The sequence below is a fragment of the Mytilus trossulus genome, chromosome 5, assembly GCF_036588685.1.
Source record: "Mytilus trossulus isolate FHL-02 chromosome 5, PNRI_Mtr1.1.1.hap1, whole genome shotgun sequence".
Classification (NCBI taxonomy): Eukaryota; Metazoa; Mollusca; class Bivalvia; order Mytilida; family Mytilidae; genus Mytilus; species Mytilus trossulus.
Genome location: NC_086377.1, coordinates 54,026,617 through 54,050,020, shown reverse-complemented (window position 1 = coordinate 54,050,020; position 23,404 = coordinate 54,026,617). Strand labels below are relative to the sequence as shown.

The window sequence follows — 23,404 nt, the reverse complement described above, 5'->3', positions numbered from 1 at the left end:
TTGATATAACAATAAAAGGTCGACTGAACATGATTAATGTTGCATATTCTATTATTCAAAGCGGAATTCCGTTTATGAACGAGAAACCGTAAGCCTGAAGGGCGTTATCAATTTTGGAATTAGTTATGTATGTTGTCTACGTATTATCCTGGTTCCCGATACTACGTTCCGGGCATTACCTATTTGATATGTACCATTACGATCAGCGAACCAGTCAATCTACGCGTGTGTGTGTGTGTACATGATTTCCCAATCGGCAATCCTCGGGTGACTCCGATTCTCTCTATATATCGGTACGGAATCGGCCGAGTTGTAACGATTGCATGAATTCCCGCCAAAATAACCACATTACAGCTATGGAAAAAAATAGTTCATAATAGTTGCGTATAATGATATGAAATTTAATTATTAATCGTAATTTTTTTTTATCTTTTTTGATAATTATAATAAAATGGATTCCACAAAATACAAAATAGCATTATTTTACGAGGATTTCTCATAATTTTTTCACTTCCGGGCGCAGTAATACGTATGTTTTGAAGTAGCTCGAAGAATTTGACAGTCAAAGTGAATTGAGAAGAAAACAGTTAGATATCAGGTAAAACAATTTAATTGTACAGAACAAACAGATGCACTTCTCACAAATAGTACAGGCTTAATCATTTATAACTCTAGTCTAGTGTTTGAACGACGGCGGTGACCTAAAACCATTGATCAGTGACTGCTTGTACGGGTCATACTGGGTCAAGTCTATAAAAAAATATGTAAACATATCCACGTGATATTAGGTAGAAAATATCTACCTATTTATCCTCCTTTATAAATCGTTTAACCAGATATATTCTCTTTCAAATACACATAAACACGAGTTGTATGAACGTTTCTTTTCTCTTGATGTAGACCTAGTGTTTTCTTGACCTTAGACATTTGTTGATGTTTAGATTTTTGAAATACTGAATTATATACATGTATACTGAAGACTAGGGCTGTACATAATAGTGTTTAACTAGAAAAAAGGACTTCTACCTCTGCCATTTTGCTGCTACCATCATATGCATCAATTAACTGATGCGTTTGCCACTTTTGGATGAGCATGTACTGACTAGTGTGTTCAAGTTCTTGTTAAGTTGTTTTGTATTAACCGCAAAAAAGAAGTAGAAAGTTTACTATATTATCAGTGCACAAGATTCAATTAAGTATTTGTTATCCATCAAGTCATGTAATTTAACCTAAATAGATACATTCCAAGATGACTGTGATAGCATCAATTATGACATTGCTACATGTAGCTTCCCAATGAGAGTTAATTAAGGAAAAGTGTACTATTGTAGTATAAATTAGTATCAAGTAATAATTCCATGTCTTACTAACTATAGTATACACATATAATATGTTAGGACCCGGTATATATAAAGGTGACAGTTGACCATTTGTATCGCTAGTGAATGATCTATCTTGAAAACATTCCTTCGAGTTATACTTGGAAACAATATTATTGATCAGAATAAGTTTCTTGGAGATATACATGTACTTGGGAATAATATAATGATCTATCTTGGAATAAGTTTCTTGGAGATATACATGTACTTGGGAATAATATAATGATCTATCTTGGAATAAGTTACTTGGGGATATACATGTACTCGGAAATAAATTTTTGATTTATCTTGGAAAAAGTTTCTTGGAGACATACATGTACTTGGAATTAGTTTATGCATCCAATGTTACAGAATAGTCTATATATATTGTTAAGAAAAAGTTCTATGGTGTAAGAGTGTGTACCATGTCGAGGTTTAGAAAATCATTTATATATGGTGATTATCATCAAGGTTCAGATATATTTTCTGATATAAGTATAGGAAGACAATGTGTTCCAAACTGTATATCCTTCATTCTTACTACAATTAATCCTGTGAGTAACTGGACAACTGAAGACCTAATTTGTACTTTACATGAGGGTGATGCTATGTACAAACACATTTGTCAGACATTAAATATTTCGCCATGGTTCTTTACTGTGTCAGAATTACCTACTTTGTTACACGTTGGAGGTAGTATATTTAAATTAAACAATGGCATTGACCAATTAATATATAGCGGAAATTTAAAGTCTCAATTGTATTATGTAGACACAAGTATAATGTGCTTGGAGTTTGCCATAAATTTAATTTTCCATTCAGCAGTGCATAAACAGGCATGTATAGTGATATTTTGTGACTGTGCTATAGCTATTATAAAAGATGGTAATAGGTATGCTGTGTATGATCCACATAGCCGTAATGAGTTTGGGTTTTGTTCTGGTGACGGAAAATGTTTGGTTTCTTTTCATGATAATTTGCAGTCTTTGTGTTCTTTTTAAAGAAATCTTTGTGGTTCCCTCACTACAAGTGAGTTGCAAGAAATACAGTATGATATGGTGTGCATTAAGCTAACTAAAGCTAAACCATCAACAAAGAAAAACCACTCTTACAAAATTAAACTCCCCCCTAAAAAAAACAATATGAAATTTCCCATAGTTCAATTAAACCGTGTACACACAGATTTGAAAAATAGAGAAAAAGGGAATGGATCATCCGTTAAAAGAACACTGTCAAGTAGTACCATACATACCTATACAGACATTAATACAAAACGGAGAAAAATTAGCACAGATACTGGGTTATTACACATATTACATGAAAGTGAAGCAGAAAATAAAAGGTTTTCAAATGTAAGCACATGTACTCCTAAGAATATAGAAAATAAAAATATAGCTTCTGATGAAGGTGTGATAATGAGTAAAAGGTCCTGCAGTTTAAAAGATGATACACCATCAGATATGACTTCAAAGCAAAGAGTTAAAAATAAGGGAATTAATGCAGCTACAGGGAATAATAACCCTGAGATAGAGTTAATTCAAGTGTCAGAACCATTTATTATATCTAATGCAGAGATAAGTGTTGCTGATAATACATGTACAAATATAGAGAACCAAAATGCAAATCTGTCCTCATACAGTGTAGGCAGGCAAACTTGTACTATAGTTACTGATCTTAAAAAGTTGCAAGAGTGTTTCCAACTGTCTGTAAACAAGGGTCCTTCTTATGTTTGTACATCATGTAATCAGACCTGGTTTACAGAGAGTGTTTCTTTAGCAACATCTCTTAAATGTGATAAAAGCCTGTTAAGAAGATGTACCTCAGGGTTGGTATCTGTTGACAATAAAGAATGGGTTTGCAGAACATGTAAAAAATATTTGGATACTGGAAAGGTACCTGAGTGTTCAGTTGGCAATGGCATGAAATTTCCAGATATTCCTACAGAATTGCAAGGTTTAACTGATTTAGAAGAACGGTTAATATCTCCAAGGATACCTTTTATGGTAATTCGACAGCAGCCAAGGGGAGGGCAGCTATCTCTAAAAGGGAATGTAGTAAATGTTGCTGCTGATATACAAAAAACAGTGAGGTCACTGCCTCGTATGCTAAATGATGATGAAACTATAAATATTAAGTTCAAGCGCAATACGTCTTATCAACATTGTGTTGCTCATGAGATGGTTCGACCAAACAAAATAGTAAATGCAGTCAATTATTTAGTAAAAACAGCCCTTTTTAAAAGTGAAGGAATATCATTAAATGAGAACTGGTTAGACAGTAATAAGATCATGCCACCTGTAAATGTAGGAAACAATATAAATGTAGTAGAACATCCCCCAAGGGACCCAAATTATGATGAAGATATAAATAATGATTCTGATAGTGATAACTGGACTGAAGAAACTGATCTTGACAGGAGAAATACAGGTAATATGGATACAGTTTTGCAGCCAGTTGATTTCAGGGAATTTGGTAAAACACTAAATTTAGCACCAGGTGAAGGTAATACACCTTTAGGAATCTACCAAGACATCAATAGTGAGTTTCTGTCATTTCCTACAATATATTGTGGACAATCGCGCATGCCAAACAATAAACGTGTTGTCCCATTACATTACAGTACTATCTCCAAATGGGAACTGAGGCATTATGATAGAAGAGTAGCTTTGTCCATACCAAATATATTCTTCAAATTAAAAAAAATTCAGTTAAAGCTCTTGCAGGATAAAATTCAGTTAGCAATGAGAAAATGTAAATTGCAAGGGAAAATAATTACTGTTCAGGATGTATTGGCTCCTGGTGCTGCAGACACTTTTGTTCGACATAAGGAAGGGTATCAAATTTTGAGAAATCTAAGGGGTTCTCCTGCTTATTGGGTAGCTGCTAAAAAAGATTTGTTTGCACTTATAAAACAGTTAGGGATACCAGCCTGGTTTTGCTCGCTTTCTGCTGCAGAAACACATTGGCTTAGTTTGTTACAATGTCTAGGTAGATTAGTTGACCATACAGAGTATTCAGAACTGCAAATAAACCAAATGGCCTGGCAAGAAAAGTGTAGGCTAATCAAGTCTGACCCTGTTACCTGTGCCCGTTATTTTGATTATAGAGTCCAAAAGTTCTTTAAAGATATTTTAATGGACGAATTAGTAAAACCACTAGGAGAGGTGACTGATTATTTTTATAGGGTTGAATTCCAGCAACGTGGGTCTCCACACATACACATGGTCCTATGGGTAAAAAATGCTCCTGATATATCAAATGATCAAGATGAAAGGATAGAGCAATTCATAGATGACCACATTACATGTTTAAAGCAGCCAGACCTCATTAATTTATTAGCTTATCAAACACATCGTCATGCTAGAACATGTAGAAAGAAGGGGAAGTCAATTTGCAGATTCAATTTTCCGCAACCTCCTATGTCTAAAACCAGAATATTGCAACCTATGTCTGCAGGAGAGCGTGAAGAGGCAAGTGATTGTGCAAATATATATGGTAAAATTACAAAGAAATTAGATGAATACAAATCTGGTAGTGACATCAGCTATGAAGATTTTCTAATTGAGCTCAAATTAAAAGAGTCTGAGTATATAAAGGCAATACGTTGGTCTATGACCAGACCAAGAGTGTTTCTAAAAAGAGAACTGTCAGAAATTAGGATTAACTCGTACAATCCTGTAATGTTAAGATGTTGGTCTGCTAATATAGATGTACACTTTATACTAGATGCTTACTCATGTGCTGCATACATAGTATCATATGTATCAAAAGGTCAAAGAGGAATGTCAAATTTAATGTATAGGGCAGTGAAAGAGTGCAGAGAAAATAATTTAAGTATCCAACAAGAAATTCGCTGTGTCAGTAATAAATTCTTGACTCATGTTGAAATAGGAGCACAAGAAGCAGTGTATTTGGTATTACAAATGACATTGCGTAAATCTTCTCGTAAGGTTATATTCATCAATACCAGTCCACCACAAGAACGGTTGATTCTCCTAAAATCATATTCTGATTTAGAAGATATGTCTAAAAGTTCAACTGATGTAGAAAGTGACAATTAGATAAAGAGATATGAAAGACGACCAAAAGCTCTAGATAAGTGGTGTTTAGCTGATTTTGTCTCGTGGTTTGAAATATCTTATCAAAAGGAAAAATTGAAAAGACAAGTTGTGACTGAAATTGATTTGCCTGAAACCAATGATATAGAAAACGAAGATGACAATCCACATGATCCAAATGAACATGAGCTATCAGAAGCAATTCAATCAAGTACAGAATACAACATGGCTGATGGTGGAATATTGAGAAAAAGACAATTCCAAAAGGTTTTGCGATATGTCAGATACAATGAGAAAAATTATCCTACCAATCATTATCGAGAACTAATTATGTTGTTTCACCATTGGAGAAAAGAAGTAAATGATATACCAACATCTTTACAGGAAGTATATGCCCTTTATAAACACCATGAAAATACGATCAAAGAAACAAGAAATGCATATGAAAGAAATAGGAAAGTCTTGGAAATAGTTGAAATGAATGCAGAAAACAGAGATGATAATGATGAATCTATAGATACGCAGTTCATGCCTGAATGTTTGCACACTGATGAACAAGACATGTATGAGGGTCAGACATTAACTGAACGCTATGGTTGCTTTGATCCGGGAAAACAGCTGACACATGATGTAGGTGCAGATATGGGTGTTACTAGAAACAAATAGAAGATGATGACTATATGTTAAATAAGATACCAGAGTCCCAGTATAGACAGATAGTTAGCACTTTCGCAGGGGTGTTAAGGTCGTTTCAAGAAAATTTCCATTTTTATACACAAGAAAAATCATATTGAACTCAGAGTGAGTTTTCTCTGTCCAAAAGCCAAAATACACGTCATATGAGTAATCGGGGGGATAAGGGTCTATTCTTATTTATATTACAAACTTTTATTTTTAGAAAAATATAAATACACTAGCGTCACGTGACTTCAAACTGAAAGTAAAGACATTTCCCAAAAAAGTCAAAAGTGCAGGTGCAAGATGAAATCGGATCGCCCTGATTTTGGGCTCGTTGTAATTAGGATAACTTGTTTTACTGGAAAAGTGCTGCCACTTAATTTTCTTTAGAGGTTTTGTAATTAAAAAACAATAAAACATGGAGAATTTAATCGATTTATTGATTTTTTGGCACTTCGGGTTGTGAAATTTCTTTTGCACAAACGCTATATAACTAGTAGCAGCACTTTTCGAAAAGTTTGAAATGTGGCCTTTCTGCCAATACCAGAATGAAGTGGGTTGGTATAGATCTTGCACCTGCACTTTTCAATTATTCTAACATGAAGTAGCATAATCGCCCTAAAATGCACGAAAAAAGCGTTTGAAAGACCCTCTAGTAGTCGGATCGGCTGACGGGAAAACTACGTGTATATTTTGTTTTCACCGGCGTTTCATTTAATAATATGTTTGTGCGAAGTTTGAAACAAATATTCTCTTATTGCTATTTAAATTATTGAAGGCAAAAAAACATAATTATTCAGGTCATTATTATACACCCCAAACGTGGGTTACATGCATGTAGTGTTGGCATGCAGCCTTCCCCCTTTTTTGTTCAAATGCGGAATCGCATCTCGGGTGCTTGTATAGTTCTTGTTCTACAAGTCAAAGTTCAATATATAAATTAATTTAATAGATAAGCCTACAATGTCATTATTATACACCCCATACGTGGGTTCCATGCATGTAGTGTTGGGGCATGCAGCCTTCCCCCCCTTTTTTTTGTTCAAATCCGGAATCGCATCTCGTGTGCTTGTATAGTTCTCGTTCTGCAAGTAAAAGTTCATAATATAAATTTTAATAGATTACCCTACTAGGTCTCTTCTTGTGTTTGTGTATTGTCAATCATTAACATTTTAATGAAAAAAAGCTGCATTTATAAAGAAGTTGGGCGTATCATTGGTAATGTTTAAATTATAAATATACTTAACTCCTACCTGCATCACATCAATAGATCGAGATTTTATTTGTTGAATTTCTCCTGCTTATCAAGTGTGACTGGTATCAATTGTAAATCATGATTTGTCACTTTTAGATTCATTCTGGTTTTCACCAGCTGCTATGACAGTTTTTTTGTATGGCTTGCTTTTTTTTTATTATGTCAGACTCCATAATTGTTTCCTGCGTCTTATTACACAGAATATTCCCTTCAACCAATCTGGAGCAGTATTTGACTTATTCTAATATCCTTACAGTTACTTGGTAAAATCATTCTGCCCTACTTTTACTGATTTTATTATGTTTGTAATTCAAAGGCATACATTTTAAAATTTGTACACCAGCATTAACATGGGGGAAATAATTCCTTTTTTCATAGAATGTGTGAGTTTCAATATTTGCACAAGTTACCTTTTGGAGTAAAGATTAAAAGATAAGACATTGAGTACCCCAAATTTAAAAAAACAAACTTTGTGCTCTATAATTTATGCTTCCACTACATGTATTTACATATAAAGCGAAATACCAGTTTGAAAAATTATTTCAGATGCATACATTGTATATGACTTATTTTAATCTCATCTGATTTGTTTCAGATTTAGGTACATGTACAGTGTACCTATGATTCAATCTGCAGCCTTGTAAATAATTATACTAAATATATCATCTTATTTAATTTCTCAACCTCAAAAGACATCAAAGAATACAATTCTATCATGAAGTTGGAAATAGTGACCTATTTTTTACTGCCGCTCATTTCATATTAAATTCCTGCCTTCTGTGCAAAGTGTCCACCAATACAAATGGACAGCAAAGAAATAGTCATATGTGCTAATGTGACATTCAGCACAATCAATCAATTGTGTTTTCATTATTTTAAAAGTGCCATAATATTTTAATTCAGGTTCATCATGTTCATCTTAAAGATGTTAAAATCAGAAAACTGATTTCCTATCACCTGCTGAGATTGGAGTCAACTGAAATGGTATTTCTTTTCTGTTCTAATAGAAGATTTTTTTTTGTACCAGAATATACATCTAAATACAGAAATAACTAACTTAATATAATTTATACATAACCACAATCCCGAATTGTCAGATTAATCAGAATGAATGGATTTCTATGATATAGGGGAAAGGACAAAATAGTCAGACGGAAACTCATAAAATGATACAATGTATGTACATGTTAACCATGTTAATGCTTGTAGAACTACAATGTACTGCCTACCAAAAATCATAGGTTAATCCTAACCTGACCCAATTACAAAAAATAACACAACTTAATTGTTAATCAAAACTTCATTGGCAATTATACCACATCATCTTTTTTTTTAATCCAATTCTAGCTGTACTACATAATTACATGTACATGTATGATACATTCAAATTTAAAATATGTAGGAAGTAATTTCTGTCTGTGTGTTGGAAATGCTGTCTCATTGCCATAGAAATGTACATGTACAATGTTTTATGTATGCATATGGTAATATAATGCGGTACATGTATATCTAACATCATTTGATAATCTTGCTAAATATAAGAAATTTTTTATACTGTGGAAATATTCAATCACAAGTTTCCAAGTATACCATGTATACCAGTAGAAAATTAAATGCATATGAACATGTATGTAAATGTACATATGTACAAAAGAGCAGCTACATGATAAATGCAAGCAAAGAAAAATATCCAACATTTTTTGGTTCACATTCTGTGGATGTTACATTTGTACATTTGTACAGAGGTCTTGCTCATTATTGAAGGCCAACATCAATATGACCAACCACTGCAAACACTTTATAATGCTTTTGAACATTTTGTAAACCTGTATACATGGTATAGTCTGTGTTATGAAATGAGATTGAAATATAAACCATGACAAAATATGATTTTCTTGTTCTCTGGTGGCTAATACATGTATATGACTAGTTGTTCTCTGATTGAGAGTTGTTTCATTGGCAATCATATATCATATTCTTACTTTTATAATTACATGTACATGTAACTACTTAGGTGGTGCATCAGTGAATTGCATGCTTACATTTGTACATGTACAATGTACATGATGTAATTTGTATATGTCTGAAATGTACATATGATATCTGTAGGTTTTCTGGTAGGATTAATATCTATATTGAATTACTTTTTACATCGGTTTCCTGTAATTGCCATAAAAATAACAAAACACTCATAGAAGTCTTATAAATGAATATTTCAAAATTCCCCTTTACCATGTTTACAGTTCAACTGAATATCATGTCTATCTGTAGATCTCTCACTCGTCTTGGTTAGATATTGCAGATTTTTTAAAACATTTCATGAAAGAGACATAAAATTACATTTCTGACATCCATGAAATACAATATTTTAACTGAAATCCTTTTTGAAACTCCTATTTTAAGAATATTCACAAATCTCCAAACTGCCTTTATTATGTATATATTTGGTATTCCTTTTAACTGAAGTAAAAACTCTTTAAGATGGTATACATCAACTTCAATAATGATGAAAAAGAAGTTAAATTGTCCAATAAATAATATTCCTCTCTTTCAGCATCAATACACTAAATTCCAATTCATTTGGTTTTGAAACAGTCAATGCTTCTACTTAGTACGGTGCATTATGTAGAATTGTTGTAATTTTTCTATTTTTCATGGACATATTTGGTGGCTTTCTAAACAAATTTTAATCAGATCTTCCATAATGGCCATGATGAGTTATAAGTAACTTTTAACTGGTGTCTGACTGCAGGTCTTCATCCCTGAAATATGAAAATGCAAATATAATACAAGTACAATGTATATATCAAATGAAATTTTCAATATGAGAAAAGTAATCAAAAGTTAGTGCAAACATACTTCTTCAAAAAAGTACTGTTAAAATGCTTACAAAATAATTCTCGTCCTTTTTTACCAGTAGTAATGTCTTCATTCAACATTTGAACAAAAAAAAAATTTCCAAACACATTTCAACAAGGCGCACTATGTAATAAATATTTAAATATTATGTTGAACTTAATTATTTTGTATCGTATCTCCTTTTCCAAATGTGAACAATGACAGGAATACTTCAATATCAACATGGTCAATATCAGTTATCCACAAGAAATTTTAGCTACATGTAGCAAGTTCAGTATATTATTATTATCATGATTATAGGCGTATCTGTCATGTCTGTGTAAATAAATATTATTGCTGGTACATATATAATATATACAGACACTTCATTTTGAATTCAGAAATTATCATGATTTATATTAAGTACATTAATTATTGTATTGCAATTCTTGAAGAATGGAAAAAAAAAAGTGAATTTGTAGGATGCTTAAACAAGTGAATCTTATTTACTTGTATAGGTAAACAAAAAAAATTGGCATAATTATGTCCCTTACACATTCAGAATGTTTTACATTGTACTTGTTTTACTTGTACAAATGTATAAGTAAAAAAAATCATCCTTTTTTCTTTCTTGTATTCTTGAGATTTCTTTGCTCTAATCAAATTTTAAATTGTGTACTCTCTGCAGATGTCTTTACCATTAATCATTTAAGTGTAATTTCATAGACAATGAAAATCCCATTTGTCTGTAATCTTCACAACACTGCTCATTTACAAGCCTCAAAGGAGCAATTTTTGAAGGCCTTGCACAAATATACAAGATCTTTGCTCAATCAGTTTCTTTGATGGATTTATATAATGACATGAAACATTAAACTTAAAATAAAAAAAAATTTAGCCAAACTGGGAAAAATCAATAAAGGCATGATTCACATCTCAAAACTTGAGGTTTTTTTTAGGATTGAAAGAAATGTTTACATGGTTTACTTGTACAAGTAAATTTTTGAGAAAATTAAGGCTAGATTATTCAAACATTATCTATTTACTTATACGTGTTATATGTGTATTTTTTTTACTTCTTCAAGTAAATAAAATAAACTTGTACAAGTACATGTAGTACCCCTGACTATGTATGTGTCTGTAATATTTAATTGAGCACTTGTTGTTTGTTGCTATTTGTTGCTATTTGTTCGTTCACTTTTTTCTCACATAAATAAGGCCATTAGTTTTCTCATTCAACAGGTTTATTAATATTATGATTTGGCGCCCTTTTAAAGAAGACAATGTGGCAGAATGTGTTTTTCTCATTGTTGAAGGCCATAAGGCCTAAATGATGACATATAGTTTTTAATTTCTGTTTAACTTGGGACCCTTCAGGAGAGTCGTCCCATTGTACATGTACAGTAGTTAGATAATTGCAGGATAAAACAATTTACCTGTCTATAATACATGTGATGCAGCTCTCCAAAACCATTACTTTATATCATGTATATTTCATCACAGCTTGAATGGCATACTGTAACCTCAATCCTGTTATTGTCAGGTGACCTAAAAAAAAGAGAGAATGTAATTATATACTTTTTTTTTTAAATAAAGGAGCATGAAACATTGAAAACAACACGTTCAATAATTTCATGCGTCCATAGCACTTTTCTGGCCTAGTCTGGATTTACCTTCATCAGGAACGCTCAAAGCCAAACATTTAAAATCCAAAGATGTACAAGAAGTGAAAAAAATTACAGAGTTATATATATGTCATGTATGTCAAAAATAGTATGAACCTGTGTATATGTTACAGTAAATAGGTGAAATTAGGAATTACATGTAATTACTAAAATTTAGGAATTACAGGTAATCCCCGATGCACTTAGTTAATACAAGTAATTCCTGAAACGGCCCAGTTATTACCAGTAATTACTAATTTTAAAATGAATTTTTACACCTATTTACTGACTGCTAAAACAATGTTGTATTATGGTCAGGTGATCAAAAGTTATGGTAATACTAACTAAAAGATCAGTTAGTACAGTACAGTAAATTTTGAATGGTTGATTTATATAAAAAAATATCTTGAATAAATGTGGACTTTCAAATATTTGGTTAAATCCGAGTAACTTTAGTTTTAATACAAAACGGTTCAAGTTGAGCATTAAACAGATAATTTTGACAAATTTCAGCAGACATGGAAATCAGAAATTAAAAATTCTCCTAAAGTATAATGTTTTAATTTTTTAAAGAAAACTTTGAATTTTAAGAATATTTAGACTTACTACCTTATACAGATAAGATAACGTTATGTAGCGGGTTAAAAACTGGAACGAACTGTTATGTGCATTAGCTTCGAGATATAATTTTTTTTTTATATTTTTGTTGTTGTTAAATCATTAATAAAAATGATATAGTGAAATTATAATTCACTGTTAGCAGCCAATCTGGTTATATTTTGTTAAAATAGCTGAGAAACAAGGTTGATCAGTTGTGCACTTACGAGGGAATATTTGGACCTCATTGAATACGTATTCGTGTGACCTCCAATTCAACCTCTTGCTGGAGATGGGTTATCGATGTATTTAAAAGCTATTAAAGTTGTAAGGGTTTTGCAGAACAGATAGCCTACTTTTGCTGTTAATCGCAGGCTCAACAAAAATCAGGGGAAAATATTAAAATTTTAATCTAGATACTATCTTTTGACTAGTACTGTAAGAAGCTTCTGTCAAAATTGGGTAAAAATCCAGGATGGTTTATAAAACCTAATGTTTTAAAAACTTTAACTGCATAGTGTATGAAATGTTAACTGGAGAAAAAAACTCTAGTCCATTTATAAGTAATATACGAAAAAAAGGATTCGTTTTACAAACTTTACTTTTGGATATTAACTTATGATCATAAAAAATTGCTTCTGTCCTTGTGTGGTATAAAACCAGGATATTTGGCGAAAGTTATTTTAAAGTTTTAAACCACAGTGCATGATGGAGATTTTAGTTTAACCAAATTATTAACATCAATTTTAGATAGATATCATTGTCCTGCATGCATATATTTACAGAGTTTCAAATCCGATAAAACAACTATTTTCCAGTTTCAATTCACAAATATTAAAGAGTATGCACTTTTAATGTGCCTTATATTCCTACATCCTTAAGTAAGCTCCCTTAAAATCCCTATCTCTTTACTTTCTTATTTGGTATTTTGAATTATGTTTTTAATTTTAAAACAAAAACATCAAGTTAGTAAATAGCTGTAAAAATGACAAAAAAAAATCAGTGATTACCAGTAATCACTGAAACAACTAGTAAATACATGTATTTACTAAATTGGCTAGTAATTACAGGTATTTACTGAAACGTTTAGTAATTACATGTAATTCCTAATTTCATCTATTTACTGTAACATTGTAACATGTATAATTATGATAATGAATCATATATTTTCTAAAATAAAGAAATCACTTTTGCCATACAATAGAAATACAATGTAGGAAGATGTGGTGTGAGTGCCAATGAGATAACTCTCTATCATGTCCATCCGAATAACAATTTATAAAAGTAAACCATTATACATGTAGGTCAATGTATGACCTTCAACACGGAGCCTTAGCTCACATCAATAAACAAGCTATTATAAAGGGCCCCAAAATTAAAGTGTAAAACCATTCAAACAGGAAAACAAACAGTCTAATCTATATAAAAAAACAAGAAACGAGAGAAACTTATAAATTACATAAACAAATGACAACTACTGTACATCAGATTCCTGACTTAGAACAGGTGCAAACATTTGCAGCTGGATTAAACGTTTTAATGTTTATATTAATGCAAATTAAATGAACCCAGGATATGCATGTTGCTAATTTTTGCTCATCTTAATGTAATTTTTATGATTAACTAGAAGTGCTGAGAACACTGCTCACAATAGCCAGCCCCCTCCCCCACAAAAAATATAAAATAATATAAAGCAAACAAGTGAATCTGTAAGCTACTGATCACTTTTGATACCCCCATACACTTTAAGAATTTTAAGGTACACAGGAATTTGTTGAGTGGTGAATATGAAAAAGCATCACACGGTATTGCTGACTCATATAAACCCTCAAACCAAATTTTAGAAGTCCTTGTTATTTTCCTGAGAAAGATGCTGTCAAAATTGACCGTTTCTAAACAGGCTGTGGCCTTTTCCATTTAATAAATGATATGATTTGCATCTGTTCATGCTTGTACACACTTGTCTTTTATAACAGAATACACAGTTTTATTACAAGTGTTTTTTTCCTGCCTCTTGGACATGAGGTCTTGCAATGAAAATTTTATAAATACCATTATGGCTCGATTCTGTTTACTGGGGATATATATAGCTGAACACTGAACAGGGACACAGTTCAGATATTTGATATCATTCATGTACAAAAATGTACTCTAATTTTAGAGGGAAAGTGAATGCAGTGACTATTCAATTTTAATACTGATAATAATTATTATATATATAAAAATAATATGTCATGTACATGATGTATGTCAAAAGCACGAGAAATTAAAGAGTATGACAGGAAACATGGAAAATAAATAAGAGGAAACATGAAGCACACATCATTCAATTCATCCTACTAAACACGAAACATAGAAGATAAAACGTCTGAAAACAAAAACAAGTTGGTGACCTTCTGCTATTGTCTGTTCTATGGTTGGGTTGCTGTTTCTTTTGACACATTTCCCATTTCAATTCTCATGATTTTAATACGAAAGACACCGAACATATGTTCTCATAGTTTATGACTTTATTCATTATAGGTTGAAAAATACAGGCAAAGTTTAGATGTTTATGAAGTGTCCTATATTTTGACTTTATTGGAACCTTAATCTGATCTCTTAGTGCACAAGCCATGCCCTCTGCATTTTAGTAAAGAATAGAATAGAATATTTTTATTTCCCAAATTACAGGGCACATAAAGGGCATAAAATCAGATATATATCTCTAGATTGTAATACCTGAAAGCGATAAATTACACCGAAGTCGTGTTTTGTCCTGACATTGGATCATATTGAATAAATTTTCCATTTGTTCTCATCAGTTTCTTCAACCAGGTCGTTATAATCTCAATTGACAAGTGCACGGCTACTTCAGTTATTTTCAATTAACCAACTTGCAAACTGCAAGCTTCGCAACTACATTGAATTTCCAAATAAGGTAAACAGGTGGGCGGAGCTTAAACTCCGCTTGCTATTTTTCTTTTGATAAATACAGCTTTCACTCAAATTATTTCCATTTCTTGATGTGAAAATACATTATAATATGAAAAAAGACACCATATGACATATATTTCATTATTCATGCGATACGCGTACCTTACCTATTGCTACATTTGTTACTGTGTCTGCAACGTCAAAAGTCGCCCGCCATTACACATTCTGATCTAGATAGGGGAAATAACTCCTGCACTATTTTTTTATTCGGTTTTGCGGGAAAACCACCTTAATGTCGCTGCGTTGAATAATGAGCAGAAAGTGTTTTTTTATCATATATTGCACTGGTTCAAAATCAAAACTGACCCCTTGTATAATTTTCTGTCTGGTGGTGCAGGTGTGGGAAAGTCAGTTGTGACAAAAGCTATTTATCAAGCTTTAATTCGCTGTTTAAATGCATTTCCAGGTGCAAATCCAGATGAAGTAAAGGTATTGCTATGTGCACCAACAGGAAAAGCTGCCCACAATATCAATGGCAATACTATTCATTCCACATTCTGCATACCTGCTAGTAAAGGATTTCAGTACAAACCCCTAGACATGGAGCAATTAAATGTTTATCGCCTTAAATATAAGGAGTTGAAAGTGGTCTTGATAGATGAAATATCTATGGTTGGTTGTAAAATATTTAATTTCATAAACTGTCGGTTACAAGAAATAATGGGAACTCAAAGAATATTTGGTGGTGTTAGCATTATAGCTATAGGCGACTTGTATCAGTTAAAACCAGTTATAGATAATTGGATATTTTCACCATTTTGTAATGAATATGGGTTTGCCAATTTATGGCAAGATAATTTTACTCTGTATGAACTCCAAACTGTTATGCGTCAACAGGAAGATGGTGAGTTTGCAAATCTGTTAAATCGCTTACGTGAGGGTTTACAGTCTGAATCAGATATCACAGTCTTACAAAGTAGGGTTATAGAATTTGAAAGTGACACAATACAGGAGTACCAACATCTATACACCACTAGAGCAGAGGTTGAACAATTCAATAACAAAATATTTGAGTTGTCAACAACAAAGTATGCATATATAGAAAGCATTGACATAGTAACTGGTGATGTAGACATTACTTTGCACAAAACAATCCTTGACAAAATACCAAATAATGATCCTTCTAAAACCATGGGTTTGCAAACTATACTAAAATTAGCTGAAAATCTTAATGCAGATATCTGCACAAATATAAGTATAGAAGATGGCTTAACCAATGGAGCTTCATGCTGTATCAAGTTCTTAGATTATCGTGTGGAAGGTTCAAAGCGTTGTAGCATAATATGGGTTCTATTTGACGATGTTAACATAGGAATGCAACAAAGACAAAAATACAGTTATCTCAGAAACACCAATGTTGAACCATCTTGGACACCTGTCTTTGAAATAACCCGTAATTTAGAGTTGGCTACAACTCAGGCTACCAAATAATCAGACGTCAATTCCCATTACGCTTATCAGCTGCGAAAACAATACACAAATCCCAAGGAAGTACATTAAATAATGTAGTTGTCAACTTCAGTAATAGAAAGAATTGCCATATGCACTATGTTGGTCTAAGCCGAGTACGTAGTTTGTCAGGTCTGCATATTTTAAATTTATATGAAGAGAAAATATCAGTTTCCACAGATGTAATGATAGAAATGGACAGACTGAGGTCCACAGCTAACTTATCTCTGGTAATACCCACTCTGTCATATAGTGAAAATATGATTACCATAGTGTTCCACAATATTAGATCCTTGCATCTACATATACACGAATTAAAGAAGGAAAATAACATATTACAAAGTGATGCAATTGGCATTGCTGAAACACGGCTCCACTTAGCAGACCAAGATGGGGATTATGGGCTCCCAAATTTTACAATTTATAGGAACGACTGTGAAGCAAGACCAGGAGCAAGACCATACCATGGATCTGTTGTTTATGGTAGAAATTGTGTCACATTCGAGAAAAAGATAACATACAGACAAATAGAAGTAACATCTGTTATAATATGCAAGAATAAATTCAGGCTAAGAGCATTGTTTATATATAGTCCACCTAAAATTGCAAGTGGCAATAACTTCAAACTTTTATTAGACAGTCTTGCCTGTACTATTCCCCTTGGAGAAAAAACTGTAATACTTGGTGATTTTAACATAGATTCACAGAAAGATGATGTATTGAAAAAAATATTTTCAAATTTGAATTATACTGAACTGCCTATTCACATAACAACAGACTATCAGAGCAGTCTTGACCGAATATTCACAAACATTGAAAATGATGATTTAAAGTATGGTGCATTAGAATCTTACTACTCTGATCACAAACCTATATACATGTGCCTGCCTGTTTAGTAAATGATGAATATATATAGTAAGATAAGAACTATTTAACTGTAATGGCTATGGTTATACCCTGAGGCAAAATATATCTATATACAGAGGTTATCTTTACTCAATCAAATAGATCTCCAAAATTAAACACTTGACGGTACATGTATGAGGAGAATTTGCATTTAACATATTTTATGTCATCAGCTTCACCAGAATATTACTTATGATATATAAAACCATAACCCCACCTCGAAGTTGAATAGTCGTTCCCTTACTATTATGAGTAAATAAGTTAAACAGCCTGGTATTGTAGCATATGTAAATATAAGTTTTTATTATGAAAATTACATTATGTTCATGTTATACAGTATGAAAATGTGTGTTCAAGTACTTGTACAGTCAACTATTAATCACTAAACACTACATATTATAAATAACTATATATGCATCAGGTTCAGGTCATTGACCTGAACTATATATATATATATACTAATCAATACCTCTGCATTCCTGCAGTTAGTATTGACAAGCTAAAAAGTAAGTATAATGCTATACTTGTATACATGTACACATCATGACATGTAATTGATGTCAATTTGTATCTAGCTGAGAGGAATCTTAATAACATTCACACTACATCAATATACTCTCGTAATAACTACTTCATTTGTTTATTAATATATCTCTGAAATAATTGAATTCAGTACCAAGCTATCTTCTTGATAACCTATATGTTTAAATATCCATATTAGACTTACTAATCTTACAAGCTTATATATAATACTTTGCATTTTACTTTCAGAATGAACACAATACAAGCTCTCAAGACAAATGGAAGGAACCAACCCTACCATGTACCACTTAGGGCAACTGTTGTAAAACAAGGCCAAACAAGAAACTACCAGCTAGATGGAAAAAGCAAATCCACCACCAAAATTGGCCTTGCCGATGTTACTGGAGCCATGCTGGCTCTTTGTTATGATGAAGGAAAAGTTACCATGATGAAAGAGGGCAACCAAATAATGATGAGAAACTACATTTACAGGGACAATACCATCATTATAACCAACCAAACAAAGCTATCAAGGACATCGGCAATGGGTAGTATACCTACTGGATACCTGACGACAGCAAAGACCCTGATAGAGGACGTAGATAGTCCAACTATGATGATAAATGCTGCCAAAACAGCAGGATTATGCCAGGCTGTTTGTATAATAGCAAAAGTGGTTAAGGTAATACTCATATAGATCAGAGAACCAATGTTGATTAAAATAATCATCAATAGAAAGATAACAAACAATAGATAAATCTTTAAAAAAAAACATAAAGTTGAACAATATACTTGAAATCATAGTTTAATATTGCATCAATTGATTACATAGATAGTAATGGCAGAGTGATTGTTCAAAATAGTCTGATATGCTGGTAAATACTATTAATTATTTTCTTTAAAACACTAGATTAAAACATTGTTTAGATATCAAGTTAATACCATGTATGTTCAATAGTAAAATGATTCTATATATATTTACAGGAAGAAGCTACTACTCAGAAAACACTATCCAAAACTCAAGAAAAGGTCGACTACAAGGCCATTACCCTTAAAGATGACAGTGGTGAAATCAAACTGTCACTTTGGAGACAGCATGCCAGTCTTGCCCTTTCAGTTGGGGAGTTTTACTATGTAGCAAATGTAAAAACTCATGTGTTCAACAATGAAATGTCACTGAACAACACATACAACACTAAAATAGAGGTTAGTAAGAAACATATATATATATATATATATATAATATAAATTCTTACTGTCATCTACTATTCTGGGTTATATTTACTGTGGAGTTCTACGTTCTGCCAAAGGCAACTAATATACAAACGTTTGACAAAGGCATATGAGGTTCTTTGTGACAATGAAATCCACAAAAATAATTATTTAACAAATGATAATCAGATCCTACAAAACAGTTGTACTAGTCAAAGTGGACAAAAAGACAATAACAGTATAACAACAATATATAAAAAGAGCAAAATAAGCAAAAATAGAGAATGCAACAAACTCCTAAAATAGGTTTGTTAAAACAGAGCACATGTCATCTAACTCATAATTAGATATAAGAAAATGTGGTGTAATTTCCAATGTGACAACAATACAAGTCACATTTTGTCAAATATAGCCATCAATTACAAGGTCAGCAAAAACTTCCAAAAATACCGATATTACATGCTACATTGTGTATACTGTAAGACGATATTGATAGTTGCATACAACAATCACCAGTTATATGTAAAAGAACCAGTATGTAGTACACAATTAATATAATCCATATAGAAGTCTAAAAACAAATGAAACCAATCATACTAATAAAAACACAATATTTCAGATTAGAGAAGCACCAGTAAGAAGTATTAATGTAATAATAGATGGTTATTACATGGAAGTCAATCATATAGTGTTGGTATGTAATATACCAGGAACAGAAGAATACAAAGATTATAAAATTGAAGAAGACCTGATGTCATCCATTGTTGGTGATGGCGAAGAGGTAGACACTGTCCTACCCCCACTACTACCTCTGTCTGTTATGATAGAGGTAAAAGGAAATGACAGTGAAATACTGACAATTAATATATGTTAAATTACAGAATTTAGTACAGCTGCTGTTTGACAGTGTTCTCCCCAGATATATTTATAAAGGGCATACAATATAGTTTTCAAATAGCATTAATTTTTTGTCTGATTTAATCAAATATGTAACAAAAAATATATATCAACTTTAATAAATATCAACATGGGCTGTCTATATATCAATATGAAAAGAAATATGCACTATTTGCAATATACAGTTTATAAAATTTGGTCCACATAATCCGCCTGCAAAATGAAACAAAATGTCATTTTAAAAATAGGGGTCCATGCACTTGCTATCAAATTAAATTAGTTTAATTGATAAGAATCGGTAGAAAAATGCATCTTTTCCCGATATGTCACAATTAGACATCTCTAAAACAACATCTTACGTTAGAAACATCATTACCACCCTTGTTAGCACCATGGTTAATGTACTATCTTTTTCTTAAAGAATTAAAGAATCCCATCCATATAATAATCTGTAAGAAAAGTACTTAAGATAGCATCACATTTTACAATAGAGCATCAAATTTCAATGAAGGTTCTGGGGAGAACACTAGCTTTTTTACCAACATATATTATAAATATTATCTGCCCATGCAAACTTGGTTGTGATATGACATAGTATACCTTGTATATTTTCCAACATATATTATAAATATTATCTGCCAATGTAAACTTGGTTGTGATATGACATAGTATACCTTGTATACAAATACATGATTATATGAATGAATATTGTTACTTGGTGCAAATATCTATGGATAATCTGTTAACATAAAGTTATAAATTTTACATAGGTTATGAGTCTTTATCAAAGGTTATCCTGAAAAATATAAACGATAGCATGACAAGCTTATATATATTACATATCATACTGATAACTATTATTTATTGCTTGTTCAGTCTCAGGCACTCCAAACTAACTTCCAATGATGATGTGGGATGGGATGTAAAAATAATGCAAATATTAAACTTTCCAACAGTATTAGATTTAAAGATATGTCCAAAGAGTACAATCTTGATAGTAACTTAACTGGATAAGTCAAATATTATTGTTGATTTATATATGTATATATGTTGAAATTATTATGTAGTTTTTAGAAGATATTTTTACTTTGTGATGCATTTTTATGAAGTCTTCAGAAGATATTGTTACTTTGATACATTTTTATGAAGTTTTTAGAAGATATTGTTACTTTGTAATTTATATTTATGAAGTTTTTAGAAGATATTTTTACTTTGTGATGCATATGTACATCACTATGATGTCCATTGTTCATGTTGTTACTGAAGATATTTAGAGATATGGCTAGATGCTTGCCTATTGCTTTACACACACACAGTTATCATATGTATGTATATGTTGAAATAACTAAAGTTCTAAGAAATTTATAATATTTGGTGCTACATATGTGCATTTAAAGGATGCAACATAGATACATAGAGCTTTAGCAAGTAATATTTCTAAATGTATGATAAACTATCGTTAACTTTTTCTTATATGTATATATGTTGACATATTTATGTAGTTGTTAGAAGAATTTCACTGTGAGATTCATATATGCATCATAATGATGCACTATTGTTACTATAGACACCATGAGATATGACTAGATACTAAACTTTATTTACACACATTTAGTTGTCATGTGTATGTATATGTTGAACTAATCTAAGTTATAAGACAATCTATTATATATTGCAACTATAAAATGCTTAAGTTTTTTATGAAACATGAAGCTTCAGAAAGACAATCGTTAACTTACATATTTCCTTATAAATGTTGAAATTTTTATGTACTTCTTACAACTAATGTATATATAAGAAGATTATTACCTTATGATATACAAAATAGTATAATAACAAAACACATATATCCATATAAATTATCTTTACAAAAAAAGACAAGTCATATGTATCATAAACTATGTATACAACTACAATAATATTCACTACCTGGAATATAAATTATTTATAACACAACTTCGTCATATAACTGAAAACATATATTATACAAAACCAAGAGTTACAAAAAGTATACCAAATAATTATGATATACAGATCTCAAACCCAATACAGTCAATACATAATTATATATCACATATAATAAACACCAATATAAGCAGAACATTAGAATAATATGATTTGAAAAAATAAATACCCCAGGTTGGGTCCAACAAATCAAAATACATACATGTATATATGAAAATAAAATTATTATATATACACTAACATCTATTGCCAGGTGGAGAGCAACTACAAAATAAAACCTAATATGTAATACATGTACTAACATTTGTTGCCAGGTGGAGAGCAACTACAAAATAAAACCTAATATGTAATACATGTACTAACATTTGTTGCCAGGTGGAGAGCAACTACAAAATAAAACCTAATATGTAATACATGTACTAACATTTGTTGCCAGGTGGAGAGCAACTACAAAATAAAACCTAATATGTAATACATGTACTAACATTTGTTGCCAGGTGGAGAGCAACTACAAAATAAAACCTAATATGTAATACATGTACTAACATTTGTTGCCAGGTGGAGAGCAACTACAAAATAAAACCTAATATGTAATACATGTACTAACATTTGTTGCCAGGTGGAGAGCAACTACAAAATAAAACCTAATATGTAATACATGTACTAACATTTGTTGCCAGGTAGAGAGCAACTACAAAATAAAACCTAATATGTAATACATGTACTAACATTTGTTGCCAGGTGGAGAGCAACTACAAAATAAAACCTAATATGTAATACATGTACTAACATTTGTTGCCAGGTGGAGAGCAACTACAAAATAAAACCTAATATGTAATACATGTACTAACATTTGTTGCCAGGTAGAGAGCAACTACAAAATAAAACCTAATATGTAATACATGTACTAACATTTGTTGCCAGGTGGAGAGCAACTACAAAATAAAACCTAATATGTAATACATGTACTAACATTTGTTGCCAGGTGGAGAGCAACTACAAAATAAAACCTAATATGTAATACATGTA

At 31.6% G+C, this 23,404-nt stretch overlaps 1 protein-coding gene and 1 long non-coding RNA gene across 3 annotated transcripts; one reads left to right on the top strand and one right to left on the bottom strand.

Annotated features, from left to right (window-relative positions):
* Positions 1 to 438: 438 nt before the first annotated feature.
* Positions 439 to 23,049, top strand: LOC134718922 (uncharacterized). Its single transcript, XM_063581766.1, has 4 exons — positions 439 to 598; positions 18,551 to 18,983; positions 19,286 to 19,507; positions 20,133 to 23,049. The coding sequence occupies exons 2-4, from the start codon at positions 18,552 to 18,554 to the stop codon at positions 20,385 to 20,387; spliced, it is 909 nt and encodes a 302-aa protein (XP_063437836.1). The 5' UTR covers positions 439 to 598; position 18,551; the 3' UTR covers positions 20,388 to 23,049.
* Positions 9,544 to 15,663, bottom strand: LOC134718923 (uncharacterized). 2 transcript variants are annotated; one of them, XR_010107475.1, is made up of 3 exons: positions 15,527 to 15,663; positions 11,624 to 11,735; positions 9,544 to 10,111 (listed from the first exon to the last, which is right to left on the bottom strand). It is a non-coding gene; the product is annotated as an uncharacterized LOC134718923 (long non-coding RNA). The 2 variants fall into 2 exon arrangements; XR_010107474.1 differs by having other exon boundaries at positions 15,532 to 15,663.
* Positions 23,050 to 23,404: the final 355 nt, after the last annotated feature.